The sequence below is a fragment of the Vanessa tameamea genome, chromosome 4 (genome assembly GCF_037043105.1).
Source record: "Vanessa tameamea isolate UH-Manoa-2023 chromosome 4, ilVanTame1 primary haplotype, whole genome shotgun sequence".
Classification (NCBI taxonomy): Eukaryota; Metazoa; Arthropoda; class Insecta; order Lepidoptera; family Nymphalidae; genus Vanessa; species Vanessa tameamea.
The window spans coordinates 4,906,953-4,921,599 of NC_087312.1; the positions used below are offsets into that span (position 1 = coordinate 4,906,953).

A 14,647-nucleotide genomic window follows, 5' to 3' on the forward strand; every position below is an offset into this window, starting at 1 on the left:
GAGCATTTAGATAAAAATATAGCTTGGATAAAAATGCATTCTTGGATTTGCATAAATGTAACAGAAACATTAAAAATATCAATTGATTAAAAGGGTCTTCATTGTGTGTAATTCTAATTTTAAAATATGAAGACAATAACCAGGAAAAAAGCAAATAAGTACTAACCCAATGTAAACTGGCCATTATAATAGAAATGTTTTACATATAGTATACACAGTATGATTATAAATATATTCACATATTTGTTTTCACTAAAATGGCAAGATAAGTATTCAATATTATTTAACCACATAGCTTATTTGACATTTTATCAAAGGAATTTATCTAAAGGAGTCCATAGATTTCCTATATATGATAGTTATTACTTTTTTTCAACAATTGTTAGTTTGTTTTTAAAATATATTATATTCATTTTTTTCCCATTTAGCATGTTAGAATATCTTTTCTTAGTTTACATTTCATATTTTTGTGACATTGACAAAGAAAATACATGATAGTTATATATCCATCCAACTGCTTCTGTTTTTTTTTATAACCTGATTATTAGCCAGACATAAACTAGAATTGTGATTACATTTAAGATGGTAAACAGTATTTTAAAAAGGCGATAATTTGTTGAACAATGTCTAAATAATTGTAATATTTTAAGTACACAATAAACTTGATCTTAAATATAAATTATGCATAAAAATTGCAAACATGTCATTTTTCAAGGAACAATCACAACCACACAAATAGTTTTCAACTTTCAATTTTAAAAATATGATATTATTTTGTTAACATTAAAAATACACTTTATTATCCTTAGTAGACATGTATGTACATATTTATCAAATTTTAATATTAAAATATATACACATAATACAACATTTATTATATTATAAAATTATGTAATGAATTTTTATGATTTTTAAAATGGTAAATTTTTAAAAAACATACAGTTAAAACCATTTATGGCGACATCGTTTAGAACAACATATCGGTTATATTGACCAAAATCAAAGGTCCCGGCTGAATGCTATATAACGGTCTTATCAAAAATATTGCTTTGTATGGCATTGCTTACTACGAAATACCGCATTAAACAACCATATTTGGCTAATGTTTTTGGAGAATTATATCTGTAGAACAACCAGCTGAAGAAGAAGAAAATGACTGATGAACAAATTACAGTGGCAACTTTGAATGATGGTCTCAATGTTGTTAGTGTATTACGCAAGATTGTTCTTTTTAATAAACAGTTTCACATGCAGGGAAATTATAACGATACGCTGATTAAACCCCAAAGTTAATTACAAAATATGTATACAAGACAGAAGTGTTCCAAACTAAAATTACAGATTTTATGCATACAGGAAAATTACATTGTTCTTTCTTAATACTTATACATTTTTTTAAATAATCGAAATATAATTTAATTTCATTCATTTATATATTTTGCCTATTAAAACCTATGACCTACACATTCAATAATACCACTTCATAAAAATATAAGCATCACCGGTTGTTACAACTATCGGTTTTTACGACTAAATATGATTAGTCCATTCAATGTTGTTATAACAGATTTTGACTGTATTTGTATTATCTGTAAAAAGGTTGTCTTTTCAATTGGACTTTATTTCCTCACTTGATAATTAACATTCAATTAAATACAAACCAAAAAGGTTTCTTTCATAATACATGCTTTGCTCAAAGTCCAATAATACCACAGTATATTGTTTTTGTATTGTACATTGTCATAAAATATTTTCTTTGTGGACCAGCTACACAAAAAGAAAATTCTTAATGAATTAAAACAGTTACTGCATCGAGAGTTGACTACTTAGAAAATTAATCACTAAAACTGTAATATTGTCAACAGATCCTCTATAATAAGCTTGCAGTGTTAAACTCTTGGCTCCAAAGTCTGGTTCATCTAATCTTTCTTTTATAAACTTTACTGCTTCTTCATTTGTAAAAGTATCCCATAAGCCATCAGATGCTAATACTAAGAACATTGGTTTGTGGTCATCAAGGTTAAATGTAAGTATATCAGGATCGGCAATGACAAATTTTTTATCTTTTAAAGGATAATCACCCATAGCTCGAGACGTTGCTAAAATGCCTGCAACTCTCCATACTCCATTAAAGGCAATGTAACCTCCTGCGGCTTCAATCCGTTTCTGTTCACGCACCTTTCACAAAGAAAAATTAATGGTTAGATTTAAATATATATTTTTTGAAAATAAGTAAGATTTTATGCTATTCTTACCTGTTGTGGCTTATGGTCAAATGATACAGGAATGGCATTACCACGACTATCACACATAACTCCTCTTGAATCACCAACATTAGCTACAATGAGATAGTTGTCTTCTAGAACAGCAATTAAAGCTGTAGTTCCAGCAACATTCATAGATCGCTTTGCAGCTTCTACTAGAAGCCTATCAGCAGCAAGGACCTCATCTGTCAATAATTTACCATAGTTTATCTTTCCCTTATCCATATAACTTGATAGAGGAACAGCAATGTTTTTAATGGGTTTAACTGGTCTAACTTCTCTTGTGATTATTGGTCTCGCCTTAGAGAGTTGTGCCAGCAGGTCAGGGTCTGTAATCTCTTTTATAGATGTATCATCAGCAGTACTTGCAGATTTTTTAAAACTTGTTTTTCTTTCTACACTAACAGTTTCTTCTTTCTTTGGTTCTTCGGGACTATCCCTTTGAGGAGTGATGACTGTTTTGCCTTCTTTGAAAGCACTTAATTCTACAACTTTGTTATAAAGATTTTGTATAAGATGATCTTTAGCGTAATTCGCAGCGAATTCCCCACCGTGTCCGTCAAAAATAGCAAACAATGAAATGCCGGTATTATTTATGTTTTCGTTAATAATAAATTTATCTTCCATATGCATTCTCCGGCCTTTGATTGCATAAGCTGCACTTGAGGAACCCTTCAGTTCCCAGCTTTGTTTATCGGCGTCAGAGCCTTCCATTAACTTCATACGCTGAACAGCACTGATAGGACTCATAGCCTGTGACAATCTGCTTAATAGGGTTCGACTCCATAATCCAATTGTTTGAAGATACATAAAGAATATAATTATCCCTAAGGTGAACACTAGCACTTCTGATCGCAGTAAATAAAGTCGCACCATTTTCCATAAATAGCTCACTGGAGTGTCAAACGCAACACTACTTGTAAATCGCGAAAAGATTTTCATAAACGAAACGTATGTTTGGTGTAAAACCCTGTCTTCTAATTCGTCTTCCATGTCCTTGGCAAAAAATTGAATTAGATTTACAAAAAAAAACAAATATTATACGCTATTATCGAAATTGCGGTGAAGTTTTCTTTGTGAATTGAGAAGCAATACTGCAATACGAATACATAGATAAGACAAATAATAAGTTCATGAATCGTGATTCGTGATCTATTTCTATTTTGCAGTGAACTTCCGAGTTCCGACGCACACGGCAGAGCTGCCAGCCTTCAAAATTTTTGCCCTAAATATAAAAGAAAACTAAAATATTTTGAAAAGCTAGAGATATATTTTTAAATATATAAAATGTGTACAAATTCGGTTTAGTAAAATTAGATATTATCTGTTTGTCGTTAGATATTTACTCAAATTAAATCTTAATACAAGAACAGTAATCAGATGAATTTAAATGTGTAAGGTTTATTTTAATAATTGTCCTAAATTTAAAGTAGCTTTACCGGGTGAATGATTTTTTTTATCAACTGGGCACACTGGTGGCCGCTCGGTGGGGCGGGGCATCGAAACAAGATGGCGGTGGGTTACGAAGCGCGGGAAGCGTGATTTTGAAAAAAAGTTACCGAATTGTATTTTGAAGAAATATAGTCCTTGTCAGCTTAATAATTGCGTTTAATTATAAAATATAACCTTCGTCGACACATTCAGTGACATAAAGGGGATTTATTTTTTACATCTCAGAAGTGGGATAAACCAATAAAAATGTAAGTACACGCCTGCAACTTAATTATGACCTATGAAGTCCGATTGTTAAACTTGGTAGTTTGTTTTCACGATTAGAAGTATATTATAGTGATATATATTATCCGAACCAAACGCTAAAGCAAAAAAATGTTGAAACCGTCTTGTTAAATAGACTACCTACATTGAACGCATGATATTCACGAAATGCCACTTACCTTCGAAGTTCAAGCTGATGTTATACTTCCCATCTAATTTTAAATAGTTTTATCGTATAAACTAAGAAAAGTTTAAATTGAAAGAAAAAAAAAAAAAAAAAAAAAACTATAATAATGGGTATTCTTATTGTTGTGTCTGGGTGTTTATAAGGTGGATCAAAATTTCGTTATTTTTTTTGCGTAGGACGCATACTTTTCATGATATTAAGGATTTTGTCTTTTCAACAAAAATCACGTTGCCCGATTTTATATCTAATGCACACAATTTCCGGCTACGAGTTTCAGATGATTTCGGAATCAAACGATGTTGGACGGACGGCAGAAACTCCCCGACGCGGCCGATCGCGCTCCAGGCGCAGCCTCACTCTCGGGCGTGATCGCGACTCCAGTCGACGCAGCCGTAGTTACTGCCGCCGGCTGCAGGATCGCGAAGAGGCGCTGAGGAAAGAACAGAAGCGGGTTCACCAACTGGAGCTTCAGCTGCAACGAGAACTAGACGTGGAGCAACGTCGTCAGCGGAGCGTACGCCGCGGGTCGCCACAAAGAGCGACGCGGGAGAGCCGCAGCCGCAACCGAAGCCGCAGCCGTAGCCGCAGCCGTAGCCGCAGCCGTGGTCCCAGCCGTGGCCACGAACGCGGCCAACACCGCAGCAGCAGTCGCGTACCCGAGCGAGACTACCGAGGAGATTCTAAAAGGTCACGTAGCCCATCCTTTTCTTCTAAAGACGTAACTCAAATAATTAAGTCTATTAAAGATATCTTTCCGTCGCAGCCGAGCCATAGCACACAAATTTTGAATAGAGATAGCAAAAACATCATACCGGAGTTTAACCCTTCGGAGAAAAACCAGCGTATGGATATTTGGCTAAAAAAAGTTAATGAATGTGCGATGGTCTATGGCTGGGACGAGAAGAGCACAGTACATTTTGCTATGCAAAAATTGTCCGGGTTAGCTAAAATATGGTACGAAAGTCAGAGCTCGATTTTGTACAGCTGGTCGGAATGGCAAACCAAATTGTTAAACGCCTTCCCTTGCGAGCAAAATTATGGGCAGTTACTCGAAGACATGTTAAAGCGCAAAAGTAGGATTAACGAACCCATCCAAAACTATTTTTACGAAAAACTTTCACTACTTAACCAATGCGATATAAGCGGCAGGCGTGCAGTCGACTGCGTTATCCACGGTATCAGCGATAGGACCACAAGGTCCAGCGCATTAGCGCTACGATGCGATGAACCTGACGATCTATTGAAATTCCTAATTAGCAATAATAGAGATCCTTACACTCCTCAACCATTGTTTTTGAAGGATCGTAATTTCAATACGAATGACGATAAAGTAAATAACCGCTCTAATATGAAAACCAATCCTGGGTTATTTTGCTACAATTGCAAAGAGAAAGGGCACCCGTTTTCAAGATGCCCAAAACCTCTAGTGAAATGCAGTCGTTGTGACAAAGTGGGACATAAAGCTGAACTTTGTCGTTCCAAACAAGAGACGGGATCGAGGGAAACCGACGGGGTGGCGAAAACCATGCTCATAAGTAGTTCAAAGTCTAACAATAAATTTACGAAGGAAGTAATTGTGGAAGACATTCCATACCAAGCGTACATTGATCTGGGCAGTGAGGTGACCTTAATCGCACAGTCGTGTTTGGCAAAACTCGGGTTGTCTCACGACCAGATTCCATCCACTATGAAAGGTTTCGGCAATAACCTTGTGAATTCATTGGGCTCTGTAAATCTAAACGTGTCTATAGATGGTGTGGGGGCGACAGTCTGTTGCCGCGTAGTAGAGGACCAGTTCTTAGAGAAGGACTTGCTTATAGGACAAACTTTCACTGAACAACCTCAAGTAGTTGTTTTTAAAGACGTGAATAGACTACATTTTATACACGTTGACTCAGAACTACCTAACTTTATTCAAAATGATGACAATGGACGGCTTCAGAAGGTCAGTATTGTAGCACGCTGTAACCTCCAAGGAACTGCTAGCGTCAAGGTCAAAACTGGAACCTTATTCACCGGCAGTATGATAGTTGATACAAAGGTAGTGGGCAAGCTAGGTGAGCAATACATTATTCACGGCGGAGTTTACGAAGTCAGAAACGGTTCATTCTACGTCACAGTGCAACCCTGCGCCGTCCCATGTCAGCTTCAGGAAAACTCGGTGGTCGCCAGGGCCGAAAGAGTAGAATTAGTTTATAGACTTGTGAGCGGGGAGATTTCTACAGCTATGGGCACTCGCACCGAGTCTACCTCAGCTAAGAAATTCGACGAAAGTCTAGTACAAGTAGACGAGATGGTTTCCGATGAAGCCAGGATCAAGCTTCTAGACGTGCTGCGGCGCCATGAACACTGTTTTGCGCATGGCTTGGCAGACCTTGGATGTACTAACACGGTAGAAATGAACATAGAGTTGAGCAGCCAGCGCCCTGTAGTTTATAGGCCGTATCGCCTGTCTCACTACGAGAGAGAGAAGGTTCGTGAAATGGTCGACGAGATGTTAGAAGCGGGTATCATTCGAGAGTCAACTTCTAACTACGCTAGCCCAATAATACTCGTGCGGAAAAAGAACGGTGGCATACGACTATGCGTAGATTACAGGCTGCTGAATTCCCTGACCATAAAAGAGAGATACCCTATCCCGATAATAGAGGACGAAGTGGCGAGGTTATCGGGACAGGCGTGGTTCATTACTCTTGATCTGATGTCAGGTTATTATCAAGTACCATTATCGGAGGACAGCAAGCATTTGACTGCTTTTGTGACCCCCGACGGTCACTACGAATATAATCGTATGCCATTCGGACTGGCAAATGCTCCAGCTGTTTTCCAAAGGATGATGAACCACGTTCTGGGACAGGCTCGGTTTAATAAAGCCACAGTGTATTTAGATGACTTGTTGATTTTTGGTGAAACTCCGTTTGAATGTATAACTCGTTTAGAAGAAGTCTTAATATTGTTAGAAAAGGCGCAGTTAAAACTGAATTTATCTAAATGCAACTTCTTGCAAACCAAAATTGACTACTTAGGATACGAAATTAGCGCGGCTGGCATGCGTCCAGGTTCTGCCAAAATTCAGAGCGTAGCGGATTTTCCCTTGCCACAAAATGTGCACAACGTGCGCCAGTTTTTAGGACTTGTGAGTTATTTCCGGAAATTTATACAGTCATTTGCCCAGATAGCATACCCACTCACTAAGTTGTTAAAGAAAAATGCAACGTGGGAGTGGACGACTGAGCAGAAAGACTCATTCGATGTCCTGAAGTCCAAACTGGTAGAAAGGCCTGTCTTGGCATTGTATGATCCTACAGCCGAAACAGAACTCCATACGGATGCGAGCAAAGTAGGTATAGGAGGGATATTGCTCCAGCGTCCAATGGGCAGTCAAGACGCATTTCATCCCGTGGCGTATTACAGCCGCCAGACGACCCCAGAAGAAAGGAACTTCCACTCGTATGAGTTAGAAACTCTTGCAGTTATATGCGCATTGAAGAAGTTCCGGGTTTACCTTTTAGGGAAGCCATTCAAAGTGGTTACTGATTGCAGCGCACTGCGCTCTACGTTTGAAAAACGTGACCTGATACCCCGGATTGCCCGCTGGTGGATTGCCTTACAGGAGTTTGACTGTCATATCGAGTATAGACCAGGCACAAGAATGGGTCATGTGGATGCCCTTTCCCGGAATCCTACATACGATACGGACACTACAGACCACGTAAGATATCCACCAGTACTGGCAATTTCCGACGAGGATTGGTTGCTGACTTTACAACTAGGGGACCCTGAATTGTGTAGGATTAGGGATATTGTCAGTAGTAAACTAGATCTCAAAGGATTAGCTTACATAAGAGACAACTATGTGTTAAAGGATAACAAGTTATTTAGGTGCCTTGGGGGCGATAAAGAGAACGTCAGATGGGTGGTTCCGAAGGGTGCCAGGTGGCAGCTGTGTAAGATGAATCACGATGATATAGGTCACGTTGGTTATGAAAAAACCCTGGAACGCATGAAGAAAAGTTACTGGTTTTCAAAAATGAAACGGTTTACGAAAAAGTATGTCAGTGCATGTATAGATTGTGCCTATGCTAAGAAGGCTGCCAATGGGCGAGAGGGTTTGTTACACCCCATAGAAAAAGTTGCGATTCCATTTCACACGTTGCACGTCGACCACCTTGGACCCTTTGTGAAATCGAAAAGGGGTTTTACACATACGCTAAATGTCGTGGACTCCTTCACTAAGTTCTTGTTTATCAAGCCTGTACGGAGTACTAGTACTGCAAATGTTATAAAAGCGTTGCAAGACATTTTCGACATATTTCGAGCACCTGATAGATTGATTAGCGATCGAGGTACTTGCTTCACTGCTCATGCATTTCGAAGGTTCTGTCTTGAGCGAGGCATAAAACACGTGTTGAACGCAGTGGCAAGTCCTAGGGCCAACGGTCAAGTAGAGCGCTACAACAGGACCATACTTGACTGTTTGACTGCCCAAAATTTACGCGACAATGAGAAGGATTGGGACAGTAAAATTGGTAAAATTCAATGGGGCTTGAACAACACCATACAAAAAACTACAGGAAAGACACCAGCTGAAATCATGTTCGGTACGGCAATGTATAGTGAAGTCAAGCCAGCCTTAAACGCAGTCGTGAATGATACTCGCGATACCACTAACTTATCTGATCTCCGCAATGAAGTCAAGGAAAAGATCGATGAAGCCCAAGCTATGCAAAAGGAGCAGTATGATCGGAATAGGCATGCTGCTCGTACATATAGCAAGGGTGATCTAGTTAAAATAACAAAGGTTGCGTTTCAAGGTAAAGGTCAAAGCACAAAGCTAATGCCTTCTTACGAGGGACCTTTTAGGGTCATTAAGGTTATAGGGAACGATCGTTACAGGGTTGCTCCAATCGCGGGTTTTGTGGGTATGAAAGGAAAACGCAAGACCACGGTTGCCGCCGACAGAATGAAACCATGGATTCATGTAGCTTCGTTAAGTTTAGATGAAACAGAAAACGAACAAAGCGATACTGAATCAATTGAATAATTATGCTCTCATGTCTTCAAGTTCCTTCCGGCCAGTTTCAAACTACCCAGAGCATAAATACAATTTTAGTTTAATGTATGTACGTTGTGCATTAAATGAAATGTTATGCGAGGATGTTGTTTTGTGTTGTTTCAGGTCGAGCGCGAGCTACAGACACATTCGCGCCTGGCCTGATGCCGCACAAAACAATCGCAAGAATTTATATTTGGAAATTAGATAGCACGCTATTGTGATTTAGACCTGTCTAACTGTTGTCTAAATACATATTCATGAATTTGAGATAAATTGTGTAAATATTACTTCGAGTTTTGCTAAATAATTTATTTTATATATAGTGATTACAAAAAACCGTTCAGATTTTAAGATGATTTTACGATTATAAAGTTAGTTATAAATGGTTACAAGGTTTCAAGGATTGTTATAAGTGGTTATAAGGTTACAAGGATAGTTATAAGGTTACAAGGTTACAAGGATAGTTATAAGTAGTTATAAGGTTACAAGGTTACAAGGATAGTTATAAGTGGTTATAAGGTTACAAGGATAGTAAAGTTATAAGTTTCTATTTGGTTACAAAGATGAAAATAAGCTTTTGTTAAATTATATAGCGAAATTATTAGTACATTTACACGCATTATGTCTCTTGCTAATTTATTGATGATGAATAAATTTGAATTAACGGTTAGCTTATTATTATATATTTGCAAATACAAAAAAAAAAAAACTGTAATTATTATAACGAGTACTATAAAATCGAATACTGTATAGTATATTATTTGAATGCCTCGTTCTGCCAAGTGTAAGGTTTTATATGGTTCCACCTGGTGCATGCATGAGGACATGCATGTAATCAGGATGGTCGAGTGTAAGGTTTATTTTAATAATTGTCCTAAATTTAAAGTAGCTTTACCGGGTGAATGATTTTTTTTATCAACTGGGCACACTGGTGGCCGCTCGGTGGGGCGGGGCATCGAAACAAGATGGCGGTGGGTTACGAAGCGCGGGAAGCGTGATTTTGAAAAAAAGTTACCGAATTGTATTTTGAAGAAATATAGTCCTTGTCAGCTTAATAATTGCGTTTAATTATAAAATATAACCTTCGTCGACACATTCAGTGACATAAAGGGGATTTATTTTTTACAAATGTAAATAGATAATTTATTGTATTACCTTTTTCAAATGTTATAAATTAACACATTTATAATAAGAAAAAAATGAAAGATGTAATTCTCGATGCAAATTAATAAAAATAAAACAGTTATAAAAATAATTGTTAAAAGCTAGCTTTAATTTGATTAAATGAATAAATTGGACAATAATATTTCAATTCAACCCCAAAAAGTAACATGTTTACGCATTAATCGTTAAAAAAAACACCATTTGCCGTATATACACGATTTGGGAACATTCCCATTGCTGCCATAGGTAGTATTGGAATACTTGGCGTTGATGTTTTAAATCTCATTCAGTTTCGCAGTCAATTGGAAGTTAAAGCCAAATTGACAACAAAAAGTTTGCTGTACTCAGCAAGGCAAGACAGTACTTCACGTCGGCTCATCGCCTAATCGGTTGTACCAGGGATTAATTCGGCCTCACGTGGAATACTACTCTCCAGTTTCTTCCATTTGACCATATTCAACGCAGAGCGGCTTGAATTATCGACGATCAAGCCCTTTCCTACCTGCTTGATTATTTGGATTTGCGTAGAGACGTTGGATCACTTTGCCTCTTCTACCGCATTTTTCAGAGGAATGTTCCAAGGAATTGTTTCGATTAATCTCGGCTGCTGAATTTCACCTTCAGACATCGCGTCAAAATTCCAAGTTTCATCCACACCATCCTTGATCTCCGAAAATCCACAACAGCGCGACTTTTAAGGCATTTTCTGCCTCGCACAACCTCTCTGTGGAACCAGTTTTTTTCCGAGCTGATACGACTTGGGAACCTTCAAGAAAAGAGCGTACAAATGTCTTAAAGGCTAGCATCGCACCTGCAAGCACGGTGATGTTGCAGATGACCATGGGCAATGGTAGTCACTTTCCATCAGGTGAGTCTCCTGCTCGTTTGCCACTTATATCGTAAATAATAATAATTCAGAGAACATGAACTTGAAACGAGAACGGATTAGCATGTATTAAATTTTAGTGAATAGGTACTCAAAAGATTAATAAAATCGTTCTGTAGCCATTATTTCAAATACATCATTTCATAGTACATAAAGATAAAGATTATGCCTAATGCTCATCGCCCCAACAGCGCCTATAGGAACCGCATGCACGGGAATTTATATAAATTTTGCGTTAGGGCACGCACACGGCACGTTACAAACACTACACCTTAGTCAAAATATATGGCTTAGTCATTTCGTTAGGGCGTGTAGAGTAGTTAGAAGTGTGGCTCTACAAGAGATCTCATAACTTTTTGACAGTGCGAGTCATATTGTCGAGACCATCTTGGCAACATTTTACATAAAAATGATTTTGGTGGGATTTCAATTGTTTTTAAGTTGCTTGTGAGAAGTTTATTTTTCTTTTTTGGGAGTTTGTTTTTTATTATCATTTATATCAAATAAAATATAAAAATAGCGGAAGTCTCATACAAACTTCCATCCCCTAGTTTAAAGAGTTGTAGGTTAAAAGTTACACGTTTTATAATTTTGTTCTTTGTATCATAAAAGCTGAAATTTGGTATGTAAGCTATACTAGCTTAGAACAAGTAAATAGCCTAAGAATTTTGCTGATCATCAGTGAGTCAGTGGCGAAATCAGGGTTTTTCAGATATCAATAAAATCGAAAGTATAAGAACAGTGCAATTAAAACTTTGTATATTTATTAAGTCCGCTATTGACAACATATCCCGAGTATTTTGTTTATCGGATATAATCCAAACCCAAGTTATAAGGGTTCAAAAAAACGACGAAGCGCTTCTAGAAAAGGTCGATAGTGACCATACGCTTCGCTTGGTTCTTCTTGGCGGGGGAAATACCGTGCCCCTAAATAATTATACTATTCTGTTACTAGTCTGTACTATTCTCTTGTTGTTGGTAAGTAGTAAATAAAAAACATTCACTATTCTTATAAATGTATTAAAACAGCAAATCCAGATTACAAATCAGATCAAGTTACAAATTCCTTGATTTATATTAATTTGTGCAGATACATTGTAAAAATTACTACCGAGTACATAAAACAATTAATTATACACTTTATGGCGCACCTATCTATATATAGTATATTGATAATTCACATTTAAATAATAATAATTCAAATACAAAAATTTGAAAAAAGAATAGGTTATTAAGTACTTTATTTAACACAATGTATAAATCAAATAGGTATTCAATAAAGTAAATGTGTATCACCTATGATACACAACAAAATATTTTTAAGCAAAATGTAAACTGATTTTGTACTTTCTATTAAATTATTTTGAACAAAAACATACAGCAAATGTATCTTTGGATCTAAACATGTCATTTAAAAATTCGTTACAAACTATAATAAGTTTAATGTGTAGTTTTATTACTTTGGATTAACTGAAAATATTTTAGCACTGTATATAGCAGATACTATTTTTTATTATAAATTTACTTTAAAAAAAATATTTTTGGGAGTTCAATACAATTAAATAATTTTAAAAACACTGTTAATCATTGAAATAACACGAAATTATACAAAATTCAATTTTTTTCATTTATATAGTAAATGTAATGAAATTTTTGTTATAAATGAAAATGACTAACTGTCATGAAAAATGTTACCAGTTATTTTGTAGTTGTTAAATAGGAAAAATGTATATGATAATCTTTATCAAACTAAAAAATCTTTTTTTAAAGTTTTTTAATTAGGTTACAATTTGTTATCAATTTTATATTACTACTACAATAATTGTTGTGATATTTATAATAATGTTACCAAAAAAACTGGAATGAGAAGAGTAATTATAATGAGAATATATTACTTTAAAAAAATAGAAATATGTAACATAATTACCAATACTAACAACACAATAAATAAACACTGACATTAAACTTCTCATAAAATTAAAACGGAACATCAACTTGTACTAAAAAGTATTTAAATTTTAAAATTAAATTACAACTATTATGATATTCATTTCTCATTTCCTATTTGTTACAAATGGCTTTAAATAGATCGAATTAAAATTGGTATCGCAATTTTTTAATAATAAAAAAAAATTTTATTTAATTTATTAGTTGCGCACGTGATAACGTTTCTTGAAAGCGTCTGTTTTTAGTGTATTTGAAAAATTAGACAATGCAAACATTGATACTGCAAGTAACTAAATATACCGGTATATTATATTTTTTAATTATATATATCTTATGCTTTGCATATATTGAATACGTATAAAATGTAAGAAAGTTTAAAATCTATAAAAAGCTTATTTAAAGGAGAACGCTCAATTGTAACTGTTAGATATTCATTAACGCATGTTTATTATAGTAAGTAATTATATCTACAGCAATGTAGGTAGCGTGACATACGTTGCGTGTTCATATTTCAAGAACGAGTAGAGAATTCATAGTCAGAGAACTTAGCAACAGCCTCAAAAAATTACCTTAATATAAAATGAGATTTAGCCACAATGCAGCCGATCTATATTTCTGTAGCTCAGATAATTTTTCGCTACACGATCACTTTCAAACTTTTCCGCCCTCTAAGTCCATTCGTCGTCTATGAAACGAATCTTATGATTTAAGATCTTTGTAATCGTGGCTAGGTTTGTGTCACAGAAGTCATGAATTATAACTAGTTTAGGAAAGGTACGACATTTTGGTTGAGCGATATACATATTAATGTGTAAGTATATTTCTATCTACATAAGTATAATGATTGTATTTCAAAATACATAATAAATAGGTGACATATTTTAATAAGGTAAGTTTGAAATCGAAGAAAGGAACTTTAAATCTTATTTAGTTATTTATACATAATCCTTATAAATTTGGGACAAGTTATATAAAGTTGTAATTGATTTTGCTACGTCTTAGTAAAGATAAAAGGTCAAAATACGGAGGGAATTTGGTACGATTAAATCGGAAATTAGCAACGATTTCGTTTCTCTCTTTTTATATATATGGCAACACCTTGTTTATATAGTTCCTGATAATATTGGGATACAAACTAATTAATTATTTTTATTGCCGTTGTCATGTTTGTACAAATAAGGCGGTATTATTCTTTGATAGCGATTAAAAAGAAAGATGTATATTATAATATCATATAAGTCACAAAAAAACGTTCTAATCACACTTTTCATTGTATAACTATAATGATATAGTATATGTTTGTTCATCACTTAAAATAATGTAAAATACAGACAACTTATTTTGTATAGATCAGAGATAGGATTTTATATTAGAGATGTATTGTATCAGAGAAAGAAAAAAATCTCAAAGCAATCTCGGGTCTTATT

At 35.4% G+C, this 14,647-nt stretch overlaps 1 protein-coding gene across 1 annotated transcript; it reads right to left on the minus strand.

The window, feature by feature from the left end:
- Positions 1 to 1,583: 1,583 nt before the first annotated feature.
- On the minus strand, positions 1,584 to 3,457 carry LOC113394522 (protein phosphatase 1L). The gene is made up of 2 exons (XM_026631865.2): positions 2,256 to 3,457; positions 1,584 to 2,178 (listed from the first exon to the last, which is right to left on the minus strand). Exons 1-2 carry the CDS (start codon positions 3,255 to 3,257, stop codon positions 1,804 to 1,806), a joined length of 1,377 nt encoding a protein of 458 aa, XP_026487650.2. The 5' UTR covers positions 3,258 to 3,457; the 3' UTR covers positions 1,584 to 1,803.
- Positions 3,458 to 14,647: the final 11,190 nt, after the last annotated feature.

Bases quoted from the DNA above. Each gene is read 5' to 3' on its own strand.
- LOC113394522 (XM_026631865.2), bottom strand. From the start codon at position 3,257: ATGGAAGACGAATTAGAAGACAGGGTTTTACACCAAACATACGTTTCG. The intron at 2,179-2,255 runs GTAAGAATAGCA...TCTTTGTGAAAG, and splicing joins TTGACCATAAGCCACAACAG to GTGCGTGAACAGAAACGGAT.